The sequence below is a fragment of the Pholcus phalangioides genome, unplaced genomic scaffold, assembly GCF_987345545.1.
Source record: "Pholcus phalangioides strain wild (caught in Gottingen) unplaced genomic scaffold, Ppha-v1.0 ptg000041l_1, whole genome shotgun sequence".
NCBI lineage: Eukaryota > Metazoa > Arthropoda > Arachnida > Araneae > Pholcidae > Pholcus > Pholcus phalangioides.
Window position 1 is genome coordinate 6,095,727 of NW_028301627.1, and position 27,195 is coordinate 6,122,921.

General features: G+C 39.3%; 2 protein-coding genes across 2 annotated transcripts; one reads left to right on the forward strand and one right to left on the reverse strand.

The window, feature by feature from the left end:
* Positions 1-1,165: 1,165 nt before the first annotated feature.
* Positions 1,166-18,603, reverse strand: LOC149065171 (uncharacterized). The gene is made up of 3 exons (XM_089254357.1): positions 18,431-18,603; positions 9,268-9,412; positions 1,166-3,665 (listed from the first exon to the last, which is right to left on the reverse strand). Exon 3 carries the CDS (start codon positions 2,729-2,731, stop codon positions 1,856-1,858), a length of 876 nt encoding a protein of 291 aa, XP_089110483.1. The 5' UTR covers positions 2,732-3,665; positions 9,268-9,412; positions 18,431-18,603; the 3' UTR covers positions 1,166-1,855.
* A 5,687-nt stretch (positions 18,604-24,290) lies between these two features.
* LOC149065172 (uncharacterized) lies at positions 24,291-25,127 on the forward strand. The gene has a single exon (XM_089254310.1). The coding sequence runs from the start codon at positions 24,291-24,293 to the stop codon at positions 25,125-25,127; it is 837 nt and encodes a 278-aa protein (XP_089110436.1).
* The last annotated feature ends 2,068 nt before the right edge of the window (positions 25,128-27,195 follow it).

Consider the following 27,195-nt stretch of genomic DNA (forward strand, 5'->3'; position numbering starts at 1 on the left):
CATGGGACTTCCATAAAAATGAATATATAAGGGAAAGTGCCAGATATCCGTCCCCCTCTCTCTAATTTGCATGTACAGAGCTGCTGTCTTGCGAAAGTGGTAGAAATCTCTCCAGAACCATGGGCCCCCACATCCCGGAGCAGGACTCCTATGCTGGGACCTTTTGCGGGTCCTTCAGATCAGACGTTCATGGGGCCCCTGTATAATGAATTTATAGCATGAAAAAACAAAAAAATGATGAGAATCGTCCCGGGCCATGTCCAGAACCATTCAGTTGACTTTTTGCAGTGACGCAGTTGCGTTGCTCTCTTCATTTACGCATTAATTTTTCAAAAATAGTTTTTGTTATAACTTGTTAGTGTGAAATCAACTTCGATAGTTATGTATACGCCTAACGGAAAGTTTTTTTAATCAATTAGCGATTGATAGTCATAGAAGCCTACTTGAATATTGCGTTGCATAGTCGTCACAGTCGCGTAGCTGTAATCGTTTAGACAGGAGCAGTAACACTTTTTGGTATAGCGGAATTGCTAAATCCGGCTCCGCTGAATATCAGGGGGAAACTCATGTTTATCTTTTGTGGTACATATATTTTTTCCTGACCAGATTCATTTTGATAGATGTATGATCACTTGTCGACCTTTTTAGGCTGTGTTTAACACTTCTTGATGAAAAAAGCTAATTATATAAATATAATAAAGTAATAAATATAACTAATTACTATACATAACTAATAGATATAAATAAGCAACTAAAATAACTGGAGGGGGACGGTCGGAATTGGGGCACCTTTGATGAAAATCCAAAATCTGTGTTGTTTTATTTTTTTTAATTAGAAAAGAACTTATTTAGTATATTCACACTTGCAGCACTATTAGGTAACAAGTTGAGTTACTTAAATAAGTTTTTAAATTATTTTTAACTCTAAACGAATTTACGATTTTGCTTGGGGGGGGGCAATATATGGGCACTTTTCCTTACACTTTTTTTTCTCAAACTGATGTTTCAAACGTATTCAGATGATTTAATATGATCCGAACCCCCCACCCACAAAAATCCTAGTTATGGCCGGACTATGGCTATTAGTAGTAACCTGTGAAGAAATATTTTCTTGAAAAATTTACACACAACAGTTATTTTTTATTGATAATTATTTTTAGACAGTTTTATGTGTGTGAATTGATCCTTTAATTTTCTCGGACCACTTGACACAATAACAAAGAATATGTTGATCCAATGAAAAAAGTTTTAACATGTGAAATACCTAGTGTACATTCAATAAGCGACCTTTTGTGTGTCCACATAGGATACTGAGAGAAGTAGCTATCAGTATGCATTGAGAATTTCATTAATAATTTAGTTGGCAAAAACCTGTGCAAACTCCTCACACAATATGAAAAGAAAACATTCACATTATTTTTAAAATAGGTTTTTGAAGAGTTCTTATTGGACTTTTTTTTGTGCGTGTACTTATTCCTTCCCTCTCTCTAACATCCTTCTTTATCACTTGGAAAAGGTATACATTCTTCCACTGAAATATCGTGTAAAGACCAAGGCTTGACAAATCGATAAAAAACCTGGGCAGTGGAACAGTTTTTTAGAAGCCAGATATTTTATTATTAAGACAAAGAGGTGAAAAATAATTTCTTTGTTTTAATGGACCCCTTTCCATGTTCGTACATGTGCGGTTACAAGTTCCACAAATTTTTTATAGTTCTCAGACTTGAACTTAGAAACAAAGAAAAATTTAGGCACCTATACCGATTCTCTAGGTGCCATGGTAACCAGGGATTTGTTAAGCCCTGGGTAGGAAGTATTCTCATGCTAAGCTATTTGCTTGACAACACTACCAATTTCATTTGAACTCTTTACAGAAGTGGACTCTTTTGTGAGTGTTCAAATCGCCTAATCGGGAAAATGTTATACCGCAGATTTCACACTTATGTGGCTGCTCTCCCGTGTGGACTCTTTTGTGTCGGTTTAAACTGCGAATGTGAGAAAATGCTTTACCACAGATATTACACTCATGTGGCTTCTCTCCAGTATGGACCCTGCTGTGCAATTCTAATTTGCCTGATTGAGAAAATGCTTTACCACAGATTTCACACTCGTGTGGCTTTTCTCCTGTGTGAACTCTTTTGTGTACATTTAAATCACCTACTCGAGAGAATGTTTTACCACAGACATTACATTCATGTGGCTTCTCTCCAGTATGGAGCCTATAGTGTAATTTCAAATGGACAAGTTGAGAAAATGTTTTCCAACAGATTTCGCACTCATGTGGCTTCTCTCCTGTGTGGACTCTTTTGTGTATGTTTAAAGTATCTGCTCGAGAAAAGTTTTTACCACAGCTTTCACACTGGTGCGGCTTTTCTCCCGTGTGAACCCTTTTGTGTATGTTTAAATCACCAGCTTGAGAAAATGTTTTACCACAGATTTCACACTCGTGTGGCTTTTCTCCAGAGTGGACTTTTTTGTGCCTATTTAAATCGCCTGCTCGAGAAAATGTTTTGCCACAGACATCACATTCATGTGGCTTTTCTCCTGTGTGGAATTTTATGTGAATAATTAAACTGCTACTTTGCGAAAATGTTTTACCACAGATTTCACACTCATGTGGCTTCTCTCCAGTGTGGACACTTTTGTGTTTGTTGAAACTGTTGACGCTAGAAAACGTTTTATTGCAGATTTTGCACTGTGGCTTCTCTTCCGGGTGCACTCTTTTGTGCATATTCAAATTGCTGCAGTTAGAAAAGGTTTTACTACAAATATCACAAAAAGCAAACGTTTAAATTACCCACAAGAGATAATGTTTACCACAAATTTAAAAGCTGTGTGACTTCTCCACAGTGTAGACTGTTTTATGTTGGTAAAAACTGTAGTTTTTAGAAAATTTTGCATCACTGAATATCACACTTGTATGGCTTTTCTCCACTATGAACCTCCGTTATGTTATTAAAATTGCCTACTCTAAAAAATATTTTACCACACAATTTACATTCAAGCAGCTTCTCTTATGTGTAGACTCTTTCGTATCAGTTCAAATCGCTGATGTCAAAAAATCTTTCATCACAATTACATGGCTTCCCTCAAGTATGAAAAGTTTTATGTATATTCACATTTTTTAAATTCCTTTCACAAAATTCACAGCCATGTGGCACCTCCTCAGAGTGAATTTTTGTGTACTTGTGTAAAGTGTTGATCTGATGAAACGTGTTCTGCCACAGATCTAGCTGCTGTTTGTGTAGATTTAAATTTCTGATTTCTGAAAATGTTTTACCATCACACTGATGCATGTTTTCTACAGTGTAGACATTTCAGTCTAATATTTATATGGACACTAATCAAAATCAATCATTTTCATCAATGTTCTTCTGCAACACTGACAATTGTGAGAGTTTTCTTCAGTCTGAAATTGATTAGAAGCTGTAAATTGTGTCTAAATAGATACAAAACTGGTATTTTCTTCATCCACATCATATTTATTACATAATTTCACAGACGATTCACCCATATTTTTAAATATGTGTTTTAACATAGAGAGGACAACCAAATCTGTTTTAGTTTCAGCAATTCTTCTGAAGTCTGACATTTCTCAAAAAAATTCCTCTTGTAAACATTCTGATGTTTTATCCTGCAGATTATGATGTGGAATCTTTGATTATCTGCAAAAGAAAAATTATCATCATTACAAAGTCTAAATCTATTACGATCAAGGTTGGCAAGGTTTTGGGAAATTCGGTAACAACAATGGTATATACCTTACTGTCCAAAACACCTGTTTTAAAAACCATACATGAAAAATGAAAATCAAAGTAAAGATAACGCGCACGGGCTGTATTAATAAAAAAATTGAATGCTTGCAAGCAAAAGGATCAAGTAAAAGCAGAAACTTCAAGTAAAAGGTAAAAGCAAAACCATCAATCCATATTAATAACAATCACCTTTTACTTGCAAGTAAATCCTTCTAATCTATGAGTAAAAGGTAAACCAGAGCCACTGATGTTGATACCTGGAAATCTGCCGATTGTGCAGATTGCAATGGTCAACAACTTTCAACTTCTTTTTTAATAACATGAGTGAAATAGTTTTTTAGACTGATTTTGTTATGTTGAATTCAAACATATACAGGGTTGGACAAAATAATAGGAACACCTGTGAAAAAAAACACTCGAGGGAACCTGTCTTATACTCCTACCCTCTAGTGTGGAAGAGTGCCACTTGTCGAACGAGAATGTGCACATATCAGTCTAGTCATAGTAGTGATAGCGTTCGGATGCGATGTATATTGGGGCTTTAAAACTTCGTTATTTCTGACCCCACAGATTTCAAAAAAGGCATGATTGTTGGAGCCCGTCTGGCCGGGGCCACAGTAATGAAAAAGGCCACCCTTGTTGGTGTCGGGAGAAGTACTGTGTCGATGGTAATGACAGCCTATAGCAAACATGGAAAGACATCTGCCAAGCATAACAATGGCCGAAAGTCGAAGATGACTGATAGAGACAGAAGGGTTTTAAAGCGGATTGTGGCCAGAAAGCACAAGACAACAGCATCCCAGATAACATCTGAGATGAATACACATCTACAGAAAGGTGTATCGACAAAAACTATCCACCGTGAACTGCATGCAGCAAACATACAAGGTAGAGCGACTATTTCAAAATCATTGGTGACATCATGCAATGCCTTGAAACAACGAACATGGTGTCACGTACATAAGAGAATTGGACACAACAACAATGGGAGAATGTCATCTGGTCAGACGAATTGTTGTTCACATTATTCCAGACTAGCGAACGTGTTTACATTTGGAGAACGCCAGCACAAGCTTATGACGTTGATTATCTCCTTCTTATTGTTAAGCATGGAGAGGGATCAGTGATGCTGTAGGGCGCTATGTCCCACCGTGGTCTCGGCCCACTTGTTGTCCTGGATGGGCGGGTTAATGCAGCGGTTTATGTCAGTATTCTGGCCAACCATCTTCATCCAATGGTGCAATATTTGTTCCCTGATTCTCAACCTGCGTTCCAAGAAGATAATTCGCCCGTTCACACTGCTGGAATTGTCGGAGACAGGCTTGATAAACACGATGATGAACTGCAACACTTTGTGTGGCTCACTCAGTCCCCTGATCTTAATATAATTGAACCTTTGTGGGATACTTTGGAGGCCAAACTGCACAGTTGGTTTCCACATCCAAAGACACATTCTGAATTAGTGACATTTTTGCAGGAGGAGTGGCTACGTATCCCTGCGACTGTTGTGCATGACTTGTATTTGTCCATCCCACGATGGATACAAGCTACAATTAATGCAAAAGGAGAGCCATGAGCTTATTAATAAAGATTTTGTTGATCTGGTCAGATCATTTCACAGGTGTTCATATTATTTTGTCAAACCCCTGTATACATGATTGTAAAAGTCTCCATCACGTACAGTTTTTTCTGAATCAATGATTGGCATTTGTTTCAAAATTTAAATACACAATGAAAAACTTGCATATCTAGAAAATTGAGATAAACAGCATACATGGGTCATTCCCAAAAAAAACGTACAAACCATTTACGAGATTCAATATTTTCTTTTTACAAAATTTCAGAGCATTCTGGTAGTAATTTTAATTTTTTTTCTATTTCTTCATTTAATTCTCTGTCATGTGGTATTTCTTAATTTGTTTCAGAATTCAAATCCAATTTTTTTTTATCATTGTTTGTAGCAACACCTCAAAAGTCTGGCTGTCCTAGCTAAAAAAAAAAGTGTTAAACAAAGTGGTAGTACATGGAGGTATGCTTCAAAATATAATAAAAGTTTACATCAATCATTTAAATTTTTAATAAAAAATAATAATTCAGGCTAATTTGTTCACTTTGTTAAGTGTCCCAAAAACTTGAGCAATGCAACAGAATGAAAACCATGATTTAAAGTAAAGTTTTTTTAGTCTGGTTTTGAAGTTTAAATAAACTTTAATTTGTTATCTATCTAAGTTCTTTACAACAATCTCTATCATGTTATTTTTCAATATAATGGCAAACTAAAGTGGCACAGATCGGCAAAATCACTGCTTTCAAACAAATTCAAACTTTATAGAGAAGGGTTTTCCAACTGGTGGTCCGTGAAACCCTAGGGTTCCAGGAGAGCTTTTTTTTGTCGTTCCGTGGAATCAAAAGTGAAATAACTCCAGGAACCTTGATTTTTTTCTGAAATTCTTCTGGTAACTGTTTCACCTGAAGGAAGTGGTATTCCCGAAACTCAAGACTTACATGCAGATTTCATGAGGGTCTTCCTCCAAAGATGCAAAGCTTTTAAATTGTTTGTTTGCATTACGTGCGCCCCCCCTCCCTACTTTTGGATAACCAATTGAGCTTCATGATGTCGGATTCTTATTGCTTTTTTAGCAAATCCTAAATAGCAATTGAAAAGCTTCTCTTTCTAACTTGCCCGAGGTAATTTTTCCCACTCTATAGATTCTTTACCACAAATGGAACCTTGTTTATATGACGTTCAAGAGGCCACGCCAAAATTTTGTATATGGGTGAAAATCGCACAACTGGAAAATGATTCCAACCTGCCCCATACACCACAAAGAAAATATCACAAAAATTCAATGGTTTTAATTGAATTTTGTTTGTTATATAATAATCATTCTTGAGAATAATTACCCTCAACATTAATTTCTTCAAAATCATATTATAAATTACAGTTATTAAGTTGCAAACATCATCGTTACTTAAATCTTGAGTATTCTTATATTGATCTCCTGAAGATTTGAAAGAAAAAATATAATTTTTCACATTTTCTAGAAAGATTTTTTTGTTTTGCTTTCCATATCTGAAAGCAAAGCAGATAATGAATCAAATCTAGCTCTTTAAAAGTTATCTAAAAGAAAAGAACTGAAATACTGCATATTAGTGTATCTCAAACCATGCGTCGTGGCTCTCGAGGGGCATTGCCAACCTTTGTTTATTTATTTATTTATTTACACATCTCAACAGGCTGAGCCCAATTACAGAGATGGGAAACACACTGACATAACAATACAAGTAATGAAAATTAATAGAAAAGCAAATAATAATTATAATAATTCATCGAATTTACAAGTTAAAAATAAAATCAACAAACTTCAAAAACAAAAATATATACATGCAACGGAAGCACACATTGAGAATTCAGCATGAGGAAGACAAATGAGAAAACAAGAAAAATATATATACAAATTCATAAAGCACCTAGTAGAACATGGAATCCTTGTGAAAAATATCTGGGAATTCACCCATATTGTAATTTTTGCATGCTTGCAAAATTATTGAAGCATTTAAAATGTTCGTGTGTGCACGAGGTAAATAAAAAACATTTCAGGAACTATGAACCTGTCGCTCGCGAGATGGCACAGAGATATTAATTAGGCTCGTTAGATAATAGTCATCGATTCTGCCGTGAAGAACTTTGTGAAGGAATGGCAGATCTCGCTTTGTACGTCTGCTATCGAGAGATGTCATCTTGAAAAAAAAGAGAAGATAATGAGTCAAGGGCGACAACCTTTGTCGACATTCCTAATTGCCTGTTTAGTGCTTTGAAGGGGTATTTTTCTAGACTATTTTGGGCAGGGATGAAACTGATGGGGGACTTTGGAGTTCTAACCGGGGGGTTATTAAATAACGAATTCATGATTTAAAGATTTCAAAGTGAGGTTTTTTAACAGGTTTGACAAAATTAACATTTTTATTAAAATGATGAAATAGCCAATTATTTTTTGAAAAATAATTCTGTCCCTTAAAATATGGATCATATGGTCACACTAATATATATTTATTTATATATGCATAATATATATATATTTTTTATACTTTTTAATCTACTACAAGTAGGTGTGGCGGATAAGATTATCTTTGCGGATTCTTTTTCTGCAGAGCGAATGTGGACTTTTGGGGCACCCTGTATATTGAAGAAACATTCAAAATTTGTTAAGGGTTTTGCGGAATAGCATTGTAATCATCAAGGGTTCCGCGCAAGCTTTCACTTTGATAAACCTTGTTATAGAGAAGTCTCTGTGTCACCTATCACAGATGATTTTTTAGAAAATAAAAATGTAAGTATTTAGAATATGTGAGATGTCTTTCTCTCAGTTAAATTTATTTCTGTCCACTCTGTTACGGGAAGAATTTTTGCAGTTCACAGGAAAAAAAAAAATTAAAGAACACTTCAAAATAAGGTGCTAGCATACAAATTAACAACCTATTGCCTACCAGAAATAAAAAGCTTTGATTTTGAATAGCTAAATATATGTAAAAAATAAACTTTTCCATGTGCTATTTCAAAAAATCATCAAAATGACAGAAAAAAAAAGTCAATTTTTTTTTAGCATATGTGTAAGAAATAAGCTACTTCACCAAACACCAACTCTGGCCATATCGCTGTATTGCAATTTACTGCCATTAGTGAGATGGGTTGGAAGTGAAGGCGCTGTCTATCGGTGGTCGCCTCGAATTCGTTAGGGAAAATATCTTATCTATATCCTCCTTTGGGTTCAAACCCGGGACCCTGACAACAACCTTCAGGATGGTAGACGAGCATCTTACCACCATACCACTCGGACACCAAGAGAAATAAGATGACGTCGTTATTTTAAGAGATAAAAACGGCATAAATAACAATATTTGCTTTTTTGCGGCGATATTTGTTTTCATAACAGAGTAGACAAAGGCCATGATTTTCACTCATAAAAGATAAAAAATAAAACATTATTACAAAATAATAGTGAAAAATCATTATGAAATATCAAATTTCAAATCACTGGCAATGATTTGAGATCAATTTTGTTTTGAAAATTCAACTTTGAATTTTTCATTTCAAAAATAGTGGAATGCAGACTTTTTTTGTGAATGACCTATGTATAACTAAACTACAAAAAACATACCAAATTTTGAAAATACAGTCAATGTTGTTTAAAATGTTTTCCTGCTGAGTATAACTTATTTTCGTGATCTGAACTATAAGTAATTCTTATTCAGATTTCCCACTAACAATGTTTGTTCATGCCTATATATATATTTTTCTTTTGAAAAACGTTACCACTGTAGTCTTTAGTGATGTCGTTCCCCCCCAATAAAAAACAATTTTTACAACTAGCGAGTCACCAGTTTTGTCTGTGCTGTTTGCCTGTGCGTTAATGGAATAACAGACTTTCTCCTTCACTCAAAGGCATTCCTGTTTCTAATATTTAAACGAAAATTTTGGCAGTAAAAAAAGAAAAAGAAAAAAAAGAATTACTTAAGGACTTAAAATACATCAGACGAAGAATCTGAAGCAGGGAATGAATTTAGTCCACTTCGATAGTTTATTCCTCAGCTCACATGAAAGATAAGCCTTTGATCACGGTTTCTGATGAATCGTAAACAATATTCGTACAGAGCACCTACAGAGGAAAAAAATGAAAAATATAAATGACAAAAAATAATTTACGTATAATCAGTAAATAGCGATTCTTCTGCAATAATAAAATGGTGGAATTTTTATCAATTTTTGACATTCTTTCCATTTGTGTGAATGGTTGGTTCAAAATACAGTTGTGCGATTCCATTTGAAAGTTTTATCTTCATATATTGTAACTTATCAAAAATCAGTTTAGTTTCATTACAAATGATGTTCTTAATGAAATAAACACTTCTTCGTTCTACTATCGCTTAATAATTTCAGCGATAATACAGTGATTATGCTTGAATTTCAGAAATTCATTTTACATTGAAAATTGCGCAACTCTGAAATAGCGCAACTCATAGTAGCATAAGTCTGGGTATTACTGCCCTCAAATGGCTGCTTCAGATGAGAGGTAAACACTTCCAGAGTAAGGATTCATGCAAGAACAATGATCACTACTTAACCTTACATGCACATTGCACAATAGGCGGAGATAGACATGAAAGGCTGGGGGGGGGGGAAAAACAGAATGATGATGCCAATTCATATATATGCATAGCGTATAGAATCAGTCAGCTCGGTTATTGATGCTGGGCATTTTCTTTTACCATTATTGACGCTGCAGAGATACAGGGTCCCCCACTTCCCTCTGTATTTTTGACCATTCTTCAAACACATTCTTCTACCAAATTTATAACAAATCAGTATATGCCAGAATGTTTTCCTCAGTGTACATGTTGCCCTTTCGATATTCATTTTGCCAGAGTCGTTCTTGTTGGTGTTGCCATCTGTCTTTAATATTTTGAAGTGAAGATGGTGAATGCTGAAATTTTTCATGTCATGTGAGTACTCTATTGTAGGTTTGCCTATTCTCTGTGGAGGGACCTCTTAAGAACCAGCTCACACATTCGGTTCTTGAAGTTCATATACCGTAAGAAAAAAAACTTCATCCGACCACCAAAGTGTGGCTGATGGGGTTCAAACCTGGATCCTCAAGATGCCCACATGACCGCACAGAGGCATGCTAGAATGACTAGCTGAATTTTGAAAATTGTGATATTGTAAGCATATCAAACAAGCTATTGAAAACAGGCCCGTCTTAACACATGGGGTCTACCCAAGGATAAAATCAGTGGCAACTGTATCCAGGGGTGGTTCGTGAAGGAGGTGCAAAGGCGTGTAAAATTTCAAGTGATTAATTTAATGCTTCAAATGAATTTGATACTAACTTAATACAATTGAATTTATTCATTTTTCAAATGAGTTTGGTCAAGGTTCCATATGGTCAAGGTTCGGTGAAGTTATTCTTGGAGAAAGCTTTCTATTATTCTTTCCTCTTTAGGTGCTTTCAGTCCAGTGCCGATAGGATATACCCTTAGCACTGAGAAACATGAGAGGAGTGAGAAAAAAACCATTGCAGATGTCAACTGATGAACCTAAATGATGATTTTCAATGTTGTTAAGATATCGATCAGGCTCACTGCGTAAATTATTTACATTAGTGTTGCATTAATAGAGCATTATTATTTTTGTACTGCATAATGTGGAATACAATTTGACAAATAAAAATAAAAGTTTTGAATGCAGTGTAATACTTTACTAATTATAAATACTTGACTACTTATTTTCACCAATAGATGGCCAGAACATATTTTGAAATGGCACCCCTCCAGAATATCCGATTACAAGCTGCTGTTGGCTATATCGCCAATTCGCAGGCCCTGTGAACAAGAAATGCTCGATTTTAGGAAAGATTTTTTTAGGAGAGCTGTGTTACTGGACATTAAGAAATTAAGCCAGTGGTTCTCTCTGTAAATAGAGTCGTGGGAAATTCAAGCAAAAATTAATTAATTATCCAGGTAATTAATGTAGATTTTTGTACATCAGGAAAATAGGATAAAATAAGCCCTGATGCAACTCTGGGGGCAAAAATGAATATAATAATGAATCTAATTTTTTGCGAAATACGGTTTGTGCTAAATACAGTAGCTCAATCAAGAGTTAAGAAATTGTATTAGTTTGGCATATTTTTATTCACATCCCAGATGAAATTGAAATTCTTATCAGGAAGTTCTTATTTAGGAAATTCTCTTGAGACCCTTCCCAAATCAATGTGACCCTCCTCCAAGGGGTTGCTACCCACACTTAAGCCCCGTTCACATGTGCAAATATTGCTGTAGCATTGGGAGTTCTGGAATGCACTTGACGACTTTTTTCCCTTTTAAGGAAAGAAATGAAGAACAGTCACTGGTGAAAATTCTTGAAGCGGGTTTTAAACCCACTTTTTCTATTTCCCATGTAAACGGGGCTTAAAGTCCCGTTCACATGTGCAATTTGGGAGTCGCTTTGGTGATAATTACCGGCATGGCAATTTTTTTCCCGTCGCAGGGGAAAAAAAGGTGGGAGAGAAGCTCATCAAAAAAGCCATCTTCCCTGGGGTGGATTGGTGGTCGACACCAACCTTCTCTTTCATAATCCTTTGCGCCACAAAAACTAAAACTGTAAGCTCCTTCGTCAGCCATCTTGAATCAACCACTTCCGTTCAACCCATGTAACCAGTGACGACTTCCGGAAAGAAAGGGGGGGGGATTACCGTCATAAACGAAACGTCATGTGAATGTAAATAGTTGATAAGGTTTTCGCGGCCATCACTTAATGAAAATTGTTTGTTCGGGTTTGAAGACCGTCATCCATTTGAGTTAGTTCTCAACGTTTCCCCAACACTAGTGATTGGCATCATCAGGAGAATTGATAAAACTGGATCAAAGTCAAGTTTTGACTGACTGACTGAAAATGAGCTTCTTCGAGAGTGACGAGCTTCGTAGCGTAGCCGGAACTCTTTTTCATCTCATAATAGTGCGGCTCCATATGAGCATGAAGGAAAGGATTTGAAGTACGTGTAGAGTCCGATAGATGGCGTGAGTGTGCGTGTCTGTGTATTTGAAGGGGTAAAGATATAGTTTTCGATTAAGTCGAAAATTAGTTTCATGGTACTAATTCCACGAATAAATATAATATCAGTGAGTCAGTTCAAGGATTTTAAATGAGAAACAAAACAGGTATGTTGTGACATAACTTGGGAGACAAAATCAAGGGAATGGGCCAGGAGTTCTCGATGTGGCAGTTGCGATGTCAAGGAAGGAGATGGGAAAATTTCTGAGAGATGTTATCCAGAATAAAAAACCCATTAGTCTTATCAGGACCAATATTTTTCTTTTTTCTCAGCTAGAAATAGACAAGACCCTCCGATTGCCGGGCTGTGGGGGTCATTATAAATGCACCCCCCCCCTCGCCGGCCAGTCTATCCCCCCCCCCCATTTAAGGTGAGCTTATTTGAGATAATTTATCTCGGTCTGGTGCTGCTGATTGCAGCTGAGAGATGACGATTCGATACAGTGTATCGGAGGATGACTGGTATCGATAAATAATCAATGATTAACCAGTCAACTGTCCAATTAATTTCTCCCAGCATTACCCGCAGTGCCCACTTTTTTTTGAAGATGCATGCGTTTTTTCCCTTTTCTTGGAAGTTTGAAATATTAAAATATTTTTTTTATAGCATGTTTTTTTATAGCTCGATGTGTCAAGACATAAAATGACACTCCAAAAGTGAGGGGGGGGGGCAGTCACAATGTCCTGTGACTAAAAGAAATACTGTTGATGGATTTATGTGGAACCATAGTAGTTGAACCTTTGCTAAAAGATATATGAGTAATAAAACAGACGCATCTTCACAAGGGAGTTGGAAATTGAAACAAAAGCGATGGGGATGCAGCTTTGCAAAGCATGACAAAGATAATAGTAATAATAATCTCAGACCTTGAAATATAATTGTCAACTCCATCTAGTGATGAGATAATAAAGTAGAAGGATGGCTGTACAGAGATGGCAGCACATGTATGACAAATTATTTCATCATATCTATGTGAAAAAGACAGAAAAGTCAGTGTGTCGGCAAATGCCGCCGTAGGCAACACCATTACGTATATCAGCGACGGCAAATGCCGTCTTAACCACTTGACTGGTTAAGTGAGTTGGATGAAGTGAAATTCTTCGTTTTGATTGGCTGGCGAGCAACCAATGAAACATTGGCCAGTTGAGAGGGATAGAAGGTGGGAAGAAAACGTTAGGAAAAACAAATTTTGGAAAAATTTCAAAGAGAAGGGGAGGAAAATTAAATTAAATTATTTGAATTATGCAAAATATTCTTTGGGGGAACTTTAAGGATTTCGCTGGCTTGGTAAGTCGAGATATCTCTGAGATGTTCGTATGGCAATTCCTCCATGCATTTGAAGTGAGCTTTGCAGAGTTTTTTTAAAAATTTGAGAATGGGTTCGATTTTTAAATCACGCATACTTTGGATGTTTCTTACATACTATGGTGCCTTGGCGTATCACAGCAGAATTTTATTTTGCTGAACTTGCAGTGTTTTGATGTGTGTCTTGGCGCAATGAGCAAAAGCTGGAGCGGCGTAACACATTGTTGGGCGTATAACTGCCTTGTACATATACAGCTTGTGTTTCAAGCTCAGCCTTGATTTTTTGTTGCACACTTTATCAAGCATGTGCGTGGCTTTAATGGCTTTATTTTTTGCCTCATTGATGTGGGCTTTGAAGTTCAGTTTCCTGCCCAGGATAAATCCAAGGTACTTAACTTGTGGCTTAGGTTCAAGGGCCATACGGCCGATGATGATATGGGTGCCCGGGGGCACTATACATCTTGTGACCATGCGAAAACAGTTTTGGTTTTGTTTAGGGTTTTGCTGAACTGGTAAAACACAGGTAATAGCTAATGTGGATCACTTCTTTCCACGAATCTACAGAGAGGCTATTGAAATATACAAGCACAAAAACAGCTGTAATAGAAGAGAAGAAACTTTGAAATTGAGCAGATCCTGAACACCAGCTCTCAGAAGCAGTTTTATCAATTCTCCTGATGATGCCAACCACTATTGTTGGGGAAACGTTGAGAGCTAACTCAAATGGACGACAGTCTGCAAACCCAAACAAATAATTTTCGTCATGGGAATGGTTTGTAGCAAAAATCCCTGCTACCGGGAACTTCCTGGTATGTTTTATTGCACATGTGAACAGAGCTTTATTAGAGTAACGGAGGTTAAGATAGAAAACTCTTTTTATATAATCATATTTTGAGAGGAGCAAAATTTCTAGGACCGGCCCTGTCCCTCCCCTACAAACAAATGCTTGGGCTCACAAAATCAGGGATGTCTCATGATGCACTGGAGTCAATACCAGCTGACCTCATTGCCCTGATTAATTGCCATTGGCTACCCTAGTATTTCAAAGTCGTGCTAAAAATATTGGAGCGGTGATCCGCACCTGATCCAAGACCATGCCCATCGAGTCGAGGCCGAAAGAGCAACTTCAAAGGGATGAGGCAGCCCTTATTAGGGTCTAGGTCAATTCGTCGCGATCAACTTGTCGCACGACAATTCGTCGCAATCAATTTGTCGCAGCGTCAATTCGTCGTGCTACAAACTCGTCGCGGTACAAATTTGTCGCAGAGTCAGTTCGTCGCGGTACAAATTTGTCGCAGAGTCAGTTCGTCGCGGTGAAAATTTGTCGCAGACTCATTTCGTCGCGGTACAAATTTGTCGCAGAGTCAGTTCGTCGCGGTACAAATTTGTCGCAGAATCAGTTCGTCGCGGTACGAATTTGTCGCAGAATCAGTTCGTCGCGGTACAAATTTGTCGCAGAGTCAGTACGCCGATCAAATAAATTTTCAAAATTAAATTTTCACCGTATAAGCCGCACTCCCGCTTTCTGGCGGGATCTCCATTTCTCGCAGCGAGGGGCGTTGGGCGAACACACCAAGATGATAAATTACGATAAAATAAATTTTCAAAATTAAATTTTCACCGTATAAGCCGCACTCCCGCTTTCTGGCGGGAACTCCATTTCTCACAGCGAGTGGCGTTGGGCGAACACACCAAGATGATAAATTACGATAAAATAAATTTTCAAAATTAAATTTTCACCGTATAAGCCGCACTCCCGCTTTCTGGCGGGATCTCCATTTCTCGCAGCGAGTGGCGTTGGGCGAACACACCAAGATGATAAATTACGATAAAATAAATTTTCAAAATTAAATTTTCACCGTATAAGCCGCACTCCCGCTTTCTGGCGGGATCTCCATTTCTCACAGCGAGTGGCGTTGGGCGAACACACCAAGATGATAAATTACGATAAAATAAATTTTCAAAATTAAATTTTCACCGTATAAGCCGCACTCCCGCTTTCTGGCGGGATCTCCATTTCTCGCAGCGAGTGGCGTTGGGCGAACACACCAAGATGATAAATTACGATAAAATAAATTTTCAAAATTAAATTTTCACCGTATAAGCCGCACTCCCGCTTTCTGGCGGGATCTCCATTTCTCACAGCGAGTGGCGTTGGGCGAACACACCAAGATGATAAATTACGATAAAATAAATTTTCAAAATTAAATTTTCACCGTATAAGCCGCACTCCCGCTTTCTGGCGGGATCTCCATTTCTCGCAGCGAGGGGTGTTGCGGGAACACACCAAGATGATAAATTAGGATCAATGCCCATCCCAAAGCACAATTTGCCTAAGGGGTCATTCAAGTATTACGTCAGGATCGGGGAGGGAGTTTCGGATTTGTTGACTTTTGATGGCGGGGGGGGGGGTTGAAGGTCGCTTACGTCATCAACCACCCCTTTTTGAAGATATGAAATATTCTAAGCTTCTGGTGAAATTTTGCTGACGGGGGAGGGGATGGGGGTCAGTGTTTTGCTGATTTTTGCTGACAAGGGGGAGGGGGTCAAAAATGGCTGAAAATCTGCTCACGTAATACTTGAATGGCCCTAATTCACTATTGAATATGTATCTGCCATGTAGGGAATACATCTTTGAGGAATTTTTTACCGACAATATATCTAAGGCTAGCATTACACTATGAAAGTGTTCTAAAAGTCCTTTTATAAAACTTGAAAAATTCAACCAATAAGATTATCGGTTGCATTTGCTCGAATGTAACCTATGAACTTTATTGGTTGGATTTTTTGAGTTTTCAACTTGAGCAACTTATCCGGTGCAAATTAAATTTTGAAAATGTATGTGATCGCAATTTATCATCTCGGTGTGCGCCCCAACTCCCCTCGCTACGAGTAATGCAAATCTCGAGAGAAAGCGACAAGTGTGGCTTATCCGGTGAAAATGAAATATTAATTAAATTAAATTATTAATTATTTCAGGTTCTTGTGGAGATACTGTAGTGGTTAATGTTGGTGGGAGTCTCGATTCCACATGGGACAGATACAAGTTTACACTTAAAGACAGCCTCCGCTGTACTGTAATTTGGGGAATATCATAAACACCGACATTTTTTTACAGAATTTTAAAATTTTATCATAGAAAAAATGATTTTTTTAACATTTACAATAATTAAATAATAAAACATTAATATCAATTGTAATTTTAATTTCGATGTAATTTCGATGATTTTTTTCGAAATGACAAAAAAAAAAATTTAGTAAACTGTGTGCATTTCTTGATGGAAAAAAACTTTTCTTCATGTTTATTTTTTCACGTATGAGACAAAAAAACCTACATACAGATCGCGTGACGAGTTGACTCTGCGATAAATTGACGTCCCGACGAATTGGTTACACGACAAATTGTCACTGCGACGAATTTGTACCGCGACGAATTGGCTCTGCGACGAATTTGTACCGCGACGAATTGGCTCTGCGACGAATTTGTACCGCGACGAATTTGTATCGCGACGAATTTGTACCGCGACGAATTTGTATCGCGACGAATTGGCTCTGCGACGAATTTGTACCGCGACGAATTGGCACTGCGACAAATTGATGCGCGACGAGTTGAGCGCGACAAGTTGATTGCGACAAATTGACCGGCTACGGCCCTTATTATACAGCCCTAGGTACAGATGCAGTATAATCCAGATCACCAAGGCCATCATAACGGCACTGGGATGCTGTATCTTCTCTCTCCTTTCTTTAATCATCCATTCCAAGTGACTATAGTAACGTGGACAATTCAAAAGGCTAACAGCATCTTCTCTCCCTGTGTAATATTCAAAACAGTCATTTCATTTTCCAACGCTCCATTGTCTCCTCACTAGGGTATTATCTGTATTATATTATAATGTCACATACATAGATTGTATTTTTCAATATATTTCTTATTATTTTTTGTAACTTCTGCCCTTTTTTTTGTCACACCTTCCATTTTTTTATCTGGTAAATATCATTATTTTAGTTTATTATTACGTATTTCTGAGTCTGGATACCCACAGTGACTAATGCCCTGATCGGTTCATTATATCAAAGCGAGTCCGGGTTTTATATTTATATACTGAGAATATTTATTTACGTTTATTAATTATAATAACCTTGGTTTTCGTTATGTTTTCTATGCTGTTGGTTTTTTTTTTTTTCGATGCCGCAGTCAGTTATGGCCTTGGCGACTTTTCGTCGGGCCGTCGAACGTGTTTGGCGCCGAGGAAAATTACCAAGGGCATCTGGATTATACTGCATCTGTTTCCAGCCCAGTTCGCGAATAGGTAAAGCCGGGTTTTCCTAGGAGCAGGTTGTTTTTTGTGCCGCGCGCAACGTGATCCGCCCAGCGCGACACGCCGTCCACTCACCAAGAAGAAAAGCAGTAATACGGCTCACGACGGCGTTTTACGTCGGGCGTGATTGGCAGCCGACTGCTTTTGGAGGAGTCAAATGCGTCGTGCGTTTTGCCGATATTCTCTTCATTGCTGTTGTGTTTTCTTTCGCTTCCCTTCAAACCGGAGCATGCAGACGGCAGAGTAGCTGATGCCAAGGCAATATACTATAATATAGCCGTCCTCATCTGATGCGTCACGCTAGGAAAACAAACGCGTAGCGTGATTCTGTAACACGTTTCTGCCGGCTCAAAATGGTCTAAGTCGGTTCACGCGGCGCAAAAAACCTATTCCTAGGAAAACTCGGCTTAAGAAGACCCTACATGCATCCACTGACCTGTAATTGAATGTGAGCTCGATCACGAATGACTCCGTCCGAAGAATTAGTGAATCCACACAAAATAGGATCCTAATTATAACACTCGATGACCAATTATGATCATTTAAGGATCCTTTGACGATCAAAATCAGCGAGAGCACGATCCCAACAATACCCGTTGGGTACACATAGTCGACTGTAACCAAAATCCACTCTCGAGATAAATAAAGTTAGCAGTTGTTGTTTTATGATTTTTCGGAATCATGGATTTTTTTGCGTGACGTCACAGTCTTTTTGAACACCTCTCACTTTGCTACTCTTCATTTTCATCGCTTTTTAACTTTTTATCCAAAACTGCTTTATCTTAATTAATCTAATTCAGAGTTTTCCTCATATTTTTAAATTTTTCCTTGATCATCAGAGATTTTGTTCCATTTTTTTCTAATCCGTGGCACAAGCGCCATCTTTCGAGAAATCTAATAATTGTTCACTTATAAAATTTCGGTGTGGTTTTACGGTAATTTCTGCAGAGCGTTACGATAGAACTCGTATTAAGCCGGGTTTTTCTTAGGGACCATTCAAGGTAACCATTACGTAAGCAGATTTTCAGCCATTTTTGACCCCCTCCCCCTCTTGTCAGCAAAACACTGACCCCCCCCCCCCCCGTTACCCCCTGTCAGCAAACTTTCGTCAGCAGCATAGAATATTTCAAATCTTCAAAAAGGGGTGGTTGATGACGTAAGCAACCTCCAAACCCCCCTCCCGCCCTTGTCATCAAAAGTCAGCAAATCCGAAACAACCTCCCCCCCCCCCCCCCGATGCTGACGTAATACTTGAATTATCCCTTAGGAATACGTGTTTTGCGCCGCGTGAACCGAACTGGGTCATTTCGCGTCGGCAGAAGCGTCTTAAATAATCACGCTAAGCGTTTGTGTTTTCCTAGCGTGGTGTAATAGATCAGGGCGGCTATATTATAGTATATGGCTTTTCATCAGCTACTCTGTCGTCTGCATGCTACGGTTGGAAGGGAAGCGAAAGAAAACACCACGACAATGAAGAGAAGACCGGCAAAACGCTCGGTGTACGACAGATTTGACTCCTCCAAAAGCAGTCCGCCAATCACGCCCGAGGTAAAGCGCCGTCGTGAGCAGGGACGTATTTATGTTTTTTGCCGACTGTGGGCTATGTAAATTTTGCCGCCTCCCCAGTTTCAGTCTAACTCCCCCCCCCCCCCCACTTTCACCCCTTTCAGGCCATATTACTAATAAATCATAAACAAACAAAAGAAAAAAATGTGGTACTACTGCTACTAATACCTCGTCCATATTCCTCTGCGGAACCCTATAACGAATTGGTACATGTTGGGATGTGCGTGTACGTGTAGTGAAACCTGGCGTGAAGTTGGTTTCTGTGTAATGCTTGTTATGTGTAGTGCTTTCATTTGCCACCAGTTTCCCCAACTATGAGTTAAATGTAATGATTGAATGAGTTATCGTTGTAGGCCTGTTGCTAAAAAAAATGTGGTACTGTATATAGTTGCGCCTAAATTTTACTTTTCTGTCCTGTATTTGTATCCTATTCCATCCATAATGATTGTCATATAACGGGGGTGAGGCTGCTCAACCTCCGTCCTGAAGGCGGCGACACATCGATGAAAAACACTGATAAATTTAATTCGAATGCATGGTGCATTCGAATATGAAAGTATCTCAACACCAATCAAGAGTGTCGAAATACTTTGTGCGTGCTTGGTTATAGTCAAGCAACAAAATCAATAATGCATTACATAATATTTATACCAGTGGCGGATTAAAGTTGGCCGAGGCCCGGTCGCAAAAGAAAATATTGGGCCTCTTAAATTAGAAAAAAGTGTGAAGTTTGGGTTTTTCGGGGCCCTTTAAATGTCGGGGTGCAGTGCGCAAGCAGTTAAATCCGCCTCTTGATCTATATATATTATCTTTAACTGCACGTTCTAAAGTAAATAATGCAGTTTATCATTTCCTGTGGCAATTGGTACCACTCGTTCAGCAACGTTGTTTTCATTCCCTGGATGGTTCCCGGAGGGGGGTTGCGAGTTGCAATTGCCCTCCCCAGAGCGTCCCAGACATGCTCTATAGGGTTAAGATCTGGCTGGCCAATCCATCCGGCGAATATCCTCACTCTCTAGAAAATCGTCGAGCAGAAGAGCTTTATGTGGCCTCGCGTTATCGTCCATTAAAATGAACTCAGGGCCAACTGCACCCCTGAAAAGGCGAACATAGGGCTCCAAGACCTCATCCCTGTACCTCACACCAGTCACAGTGCCTCTTTCAAAGACATGGAGATGTGTGCGGCCATCCAATATGATGCCTGCCCAGACCATTAACCCTCCTCCGCCATTATGGTCGATTTCGCGGACATTGGACGGTAGATAGTGGGTCCCTGGTTCTCTCCATATGAACGTACGGCGAGAATCGGTGCTTAGGCTGAACCATACGCCCATTGATCCATACTCCAATCTCTATGCTCTCTGCACCATGATAAACGGATTCTCCTGTCCGTAGAAGTGAGCGGGACGCAAACAGCAGGTTTTCTTACAAACAACCCTCTCTCGTGAAGGTCTTTTGGAAACAGTCACCCTTGATACACGGGTTCCTGTGGCTGCATACAAGTCACGAGAGAGCTGAGAAGCTGTAGCACTCCTTTTACGCCTCGCTATAATCGAAAAATGCCGATCTTCTCTGGCCGTCGTGGCTCTTGAACGACCTTGCCCAGGCTTTCTCGCGATGGATCCGGTATCATGGAACTGTTGCCATAAGTTACACACGACGCTGGGCGTTAAATTGAGCTCTCTACAAATCTGGACTTGAGATTGGCCTGCTTCTAGCCTGCCCACAATTCGCCCCCTCATTCCGTCATCTAAACGTTGGTGGTTACTCATTTTTACTGTTACAATTTGAAATTAGCCGATTGCTGCAAAATAACACCAAGAAATTCGCCGAGGTGTGCTAGCGAACGAAATGCGTCTTAACTTACGCGCGCTTATAAAGCCTGTTTCTCTACTGGTTCCGCCTACACACACGTGTACGCTTACGTATTTGACGTGCAAGATTTTCATTTTTGTCTGGAAGCAGTGGTTTTACATTCAGTTCAGTTCTTTTCATGAAATTCGATAAAATATGCAAATTCTCTTAATTTATTTCACCAGTGTAAGAATGCTGTGAAATATCCATACAAAAAATGTTAAATACACAATTCAATAAATTAACACAAAAACTGGCAAAAATTGAGAGAAAAAAAAATCCTGAAAGTGATAAAAATTTTGGATTTGATGAATCAAAAATAATTCAAAGAAATAATTCCTGCACCAATTCAGAATTTGCGGGGGGAAATTTTTTCAGAATTGTTGAAAGAAATAATTCCAGAACTGATGAAACTTCAGAATTAATGCAAGTAATTTCAGAATTCATGAAAGCCTCCAATAGTTTACCGTGAGTGCGGGGCTCACAAAGTACGGTGCCCAGTGCGACCGCTGCTGTCGCACACTTATAAGAGCGGCTCTTACTTTCACAGCAGAAATCTCTCTTTCTCATTTCTCTTTGACAGCCTCAACTGTTTTTTCCACTTAGGGCAAAGCAAGAATTTGGGAACGGGGAGGGCGAGACTAAGGTAAAAAGATGCTTGATTAGTCAGTGAATATCCGTTGTTTAAAGTTTGTTGGCTGGGCTATGCCCTCATATCCCGTAGGCTACGATTTTTGGCGGGCTCAAGCAGAAGCGGATTTAAGGGCGAGCGCATCAGGCACACACCCTGGGCCACGTAAAACCCAAACGTTGCACTTTTTTTTCTAATTTAAGGGGCCCAGTATTTACTTTTGCGTCCGAGGCTTCAACTGACTTTAATTCGCATCTGCCCCCCAAGCAAAACTTTCCACGGGCCCTTCTGTAGTGAATTTACAGCTTTAAAAACCCAAAGAAATTATGGTAACTGCCCCAAGCCTGTTCCCATGTCATCCCTACCCTTGTGGGATTGAAATATCGAACTTGGCCATACGGAAATCGGGCGTCGACATCTGCACAACAATTTTACCGAATTTAAGAGCTGAACTTGAAAGCTATTGGTAACATTCTCAGTTTAAACGACAGCGGATTGTTTTTCTACAGTTAATTACACAAAAGAAAGCAAAAAAAAAAATGTCATTTAGATAAAAGCAGACTTACGTGGGGTAGAATCTAGTTCAACAATATGTCACTATGAAATTCTTTGAACTTTGAAAAAAAACAAATCTTAAGCTTTTTTTTTTTGCTCACATAGGAGTGTTTCATTATACCAATAGAACAGATTTGTGATTACTACTATTTGACATAAATAGTTCAATCTTACACGAACGGCAACGAATGGTTCGATTCTCTACATGTTGTTGCTGGTCATCCGAGCGGGGAAAAAATTACACACCACAGGAAGTCCAGCAGAAACGTTTTTTTTCCCCTCATGTGTGGTAGGTATACTGTACAAGGGCGTAGCGGGGGGGGGACTTGGGGGTCTGGTCCCCCCCTCGAAATATGAGAAAATGACCGAAAAAAGGGAAAAAGATGGCCAAATCCATTGTTCTGTCACTTTGGTCCCCCCCCCCCCGAACAAAATTTCTGGCTACGCCCCTGATACTGTATATCTATTCAAGAAAACAGCCAGGGAATTTCAGCCACACACTAATTGCATGCTATCAGCGGCTCTCTTTATGCTGAGTAAAAAAGACCGACAGCTTCAATATTGTTAATTGAACGCATGTGTTGAATGGGTCTGCAAAACGATTTTTTCCTCTCCTTATAGAAATATTTGGTTCCAAGGAAAAAAAAGAAGCTAATATCCGTTTGCAATTCTCATTTCCCCATGGTTCTCGCGTGAATTGGTGCCAGCCTTGATTTTGAACAACACAACAAAAATCACACGAGTAGGGGGATGAATACAAGAAATGGTGGAAAGAAAATGACAATGTGGTTAATGGTGTCCTTTTTTAAGCAAAAATTCTGTTTTGTCAACCCTAGGGTATAATGAGCAAGTGCCAGACGTTTTGGGAAAAGTGTGCAAACTTCTCAAACATGAATTCATAGGTTCTTCGTAAGGGGGGGATGGTGTCTTTTACCGTTGAGTGTGCTGAAAAGTAATGAAAAAAAAACCGCAAATTAAAATAAATAGTGATTTAAAATACTTTTTTTAGTCACACTTAAAAATTTCCTTCATTTTTCCATTGTACAACATGATGTATAATTTGTGTATGTCCAGAAACGAGATGCATTTTTGTCTCAATTTTCATGGTCCATGCAATCATCTTTTCTTTTATGCACAAGAATCATCGTTGAGATTTGTTTTCTGTAAATATAGAATGCTGAAATTATTATTCACATGCGTTCTGGAAGTAGTATCGTAGAGGTTTCCTAGTGTTTTCAACGATAACTTCAAGGTGATAATTAAAACGTTGTGTATCTTTTCTTTATATATATATTTGAAGTCAGTTATGTATTTTTTTCTTCCCAAAATCTCCCTCACACTGCCAGAAGTGAAAAATGAGAAAACAAACGTCGAACCATATCTCCTTCCTCTTTGAATCTCAATATACAGCATCTCATTTTACTACGATGGTTTTTAATTTTTTTTTTTTTTTTTTACATGTTTCTGTGTCTGTATTTGTTTATTTATCTTCTGGTTGGCTTCCGGCCGAGTCACGAACCACACACGTGACGGGGACACACGTAGCGATCTCTTCGCCCTTCCGAACCTCCCTCGGCTTATCACTGATATTGACTAATCGGATAGGGACGACATCTTTGATGAATTTACCAGAGCGACAGCAATCAGCAGTCCATTCTTGGTGACCCTTGTTTACTCGAACCCGCCCGATATGGCAACCGATTCTACTGATGGATCCACCACGCAAGGCTTGCAAACAGACAGCGTGGCAATCAAGCCACCCCCTTTCTGGTGTGAGACGCCAGCGTTGTGGTTCGTGCACTTGGAAGCTCAGTTCAAAACGGCAAGAGTGACCAGTGAAGAAACTAAGTACAACATCGTGGTCGGCGCCATGGACCAACGACTACTCAACGTGGTCAGTGACATCGTCATGTCTCCGCCTAATGATCGTCCATATGCTGCACTGAAAGAGGCTCTCACATCAAGAATGTCCGAATCAAAGAGCACCCAAATCAAAAAATTACTCTCCGGTTTAGATTTGGGCGATCGTCGACCATCACAGTTGCTCAGGGAGATGAGAAACCTCGCGGCAAACAAGGTAAGCGACGACATTCTCAAATCCTTATGGCTGAAGCTCTTGCCACAGCATGCGCAAGCAATCTTGTCGGTGAGCTCGGAATCGTTGTCAAAATTAGCCGACATGGCCGATAAAATTTTCGAAACTTGTGATTACGCGAATCCGAATATTATGGCTATCGCGAAACCAGAAAATGACGCGTCCCAGTCATCGCATGAAATATGCCTCACCTCTCTTTCATCTCAGATCGCAAAATTAACTAATGAGGTGCAAGAACTAAAACGAGCTAAAAGTCGACAACGCTCGACCAGTCGATCGCGATTTCAACGGAGCAGTAGCAGAGATGTGACCCATTGCGGAAAGGACATTTGCTGGTACCATAGGCGCTACGGAGATGACGCCCGGAGATGTACAAAGCCCTGTGCATATGTCAGCTCATCTAATCAGGGAAACGACCCGGGGCATCATTGATGACGACGTGTGATGCCAGCCAAGTCTCCAGTCGTCTTTTTCTATTTGATCGCTCTTGTAATAGACATTTCTTGGTCGACACAGGAGCGGACGTTTCCGTGATACCGGTAAATGCAAATCGGCGACCCTTTCCAGACAAAAATTTTTCCTTGTATGCTGCAAACTCTACCAAAGTTCTCACTTTCGGCACCGAACGTCTATACCTCGATCTTGGTTTAAGACGAAGGTTTCTCTGGCAGACGTGTCCAAGCCAATACTCGGCGCGGACTTCCTCAAGGAATTCGGCTTACTCGTAGACATCAAACGCCGACGCCTCGTCGATCCTGTCACTTCACTTAGCTCATCCGGCAGGGTTGTTGCTGGTCCTTCTTGTGCATTGACGACTATTTCTCATGACATCAGGGACGACCGCATCAGAATTCTACTGGCTGAATTTTCCTGTTTGACTCATGAATCACCCGTTATGAGAACTGTACCTCATCGTGTCGAGCATCACATTGTTACAAAAGGCCCGCCCGTTGTTGCCAAAACACGTCGCTTGGCTCCAGACAAGTTGCAAATTGCCAAAAAGGAATTCGACTATATGCTGCAACAAGGCATATGCAGACCCTCCCAGAGCTCATGGGCCAGTCCTTTACACCTGGTGCCAAAGAAGACAAATGGTTGGAGACCATGTGGTGATTACAGAGGTCTCAACGCCATCACTCAACCGGATCGATACCCGATTCCAAATCTGCAAGACTTTTCATCAAACTTGCACGGTTGCACGATCTTCTCCGCTATCGACTTGGTTCGTGGCATATCATCACATACCAGTTGCACCAGAGGACATTGAAAAAACTGCCATCACAACACCATTCGGCTTATTCGAATTCACCAGAATGACATTCGGCCTACGAAATGCGGCCCAGACCTTCCAACGTTTTCTCCATTGTGTGCTCAGAGGCTTAGACTTCTGTTTCGTATACATTAATGACCACTTGATTGCTTCAAAAAATGTAGACGAGCATCACATCCATTTACGGCAAGTTTTCGAGAGACTCAAAGATGCTGGTCTTGTAATCAATCTCGAAAAATGCTCGTTCGCTCAACCTGAAATCACCTATCTTGGTCATCACATCACTGCTGAAGGTATCCGTCCAACATCCGAACGAATCAATGTCATCCAAGACTACAAGAGACCAAAGACTGTAAAAGATCTACGAAAATATCTCGGAATAATCAATTTTTACCGGCGATTTATTCCTAGTGCTGCGAAAACTCAAGCTATTCTTAACGACTACCTCAAGGGCAGCAAGAAAAACGACAAATCTCTCATCGAGTGGTCTAAAGAAGCTATTGCAGCATTTGAGTCAACCAAGCAACAGCTCATTGATGTCACCATTCTCGCTCATCCGTCCCCTGATGCGGAACTTGCTGTAATGGTCGACGCATCCGATATGGCTGTTGGAGGAGTTGTTCAACAAAAAGTCAAGAATGATTGGCAACCGCTAAGCTTCTTCTCTCAACGATTGACTCCAACTCAGACTCGTTACAGCACGTACGACCGAGAACTTCTCGCTGCGTATTCAACAATAAAGCATTTCCGTTACTTCCTTGAAGGCAGAAAATTCACACTTCACACTGATCATCGTCCTCTCATTTTCGCTACTCAGCAAAAAGCAGAAAAGGCTTCTCCTCGTCAAATACGCCATCTGGATTTCATATTTCAGTTCACAACAGACATACAACATATCTCGGGTAAAGACAATGTGGTAGCTGATACCTTGTCCAGACTCGACGAAATTCATATGCCTCAAACTGTTGACTACACTAAAATGGCTAAAGCACAGGAACATGACGATGAACTGATCAAAATACTTTCTTCAAACACAAGTCTCAAACTTCAAAAATTTCCAGTTTTTGGTTCCAACTTACAAATCTACTGTGATGTTTCCACTGGACAAAGCAGACCGTATGTTCCAGAGTCCTTCCGAAAAACTGTTTTCAACTCTGTTCATGGACTTTCACATCCTGGCATCCAAGCTACTGCCACAACTATTGCCAAAAAATTTGTTTGGCCTTCAAT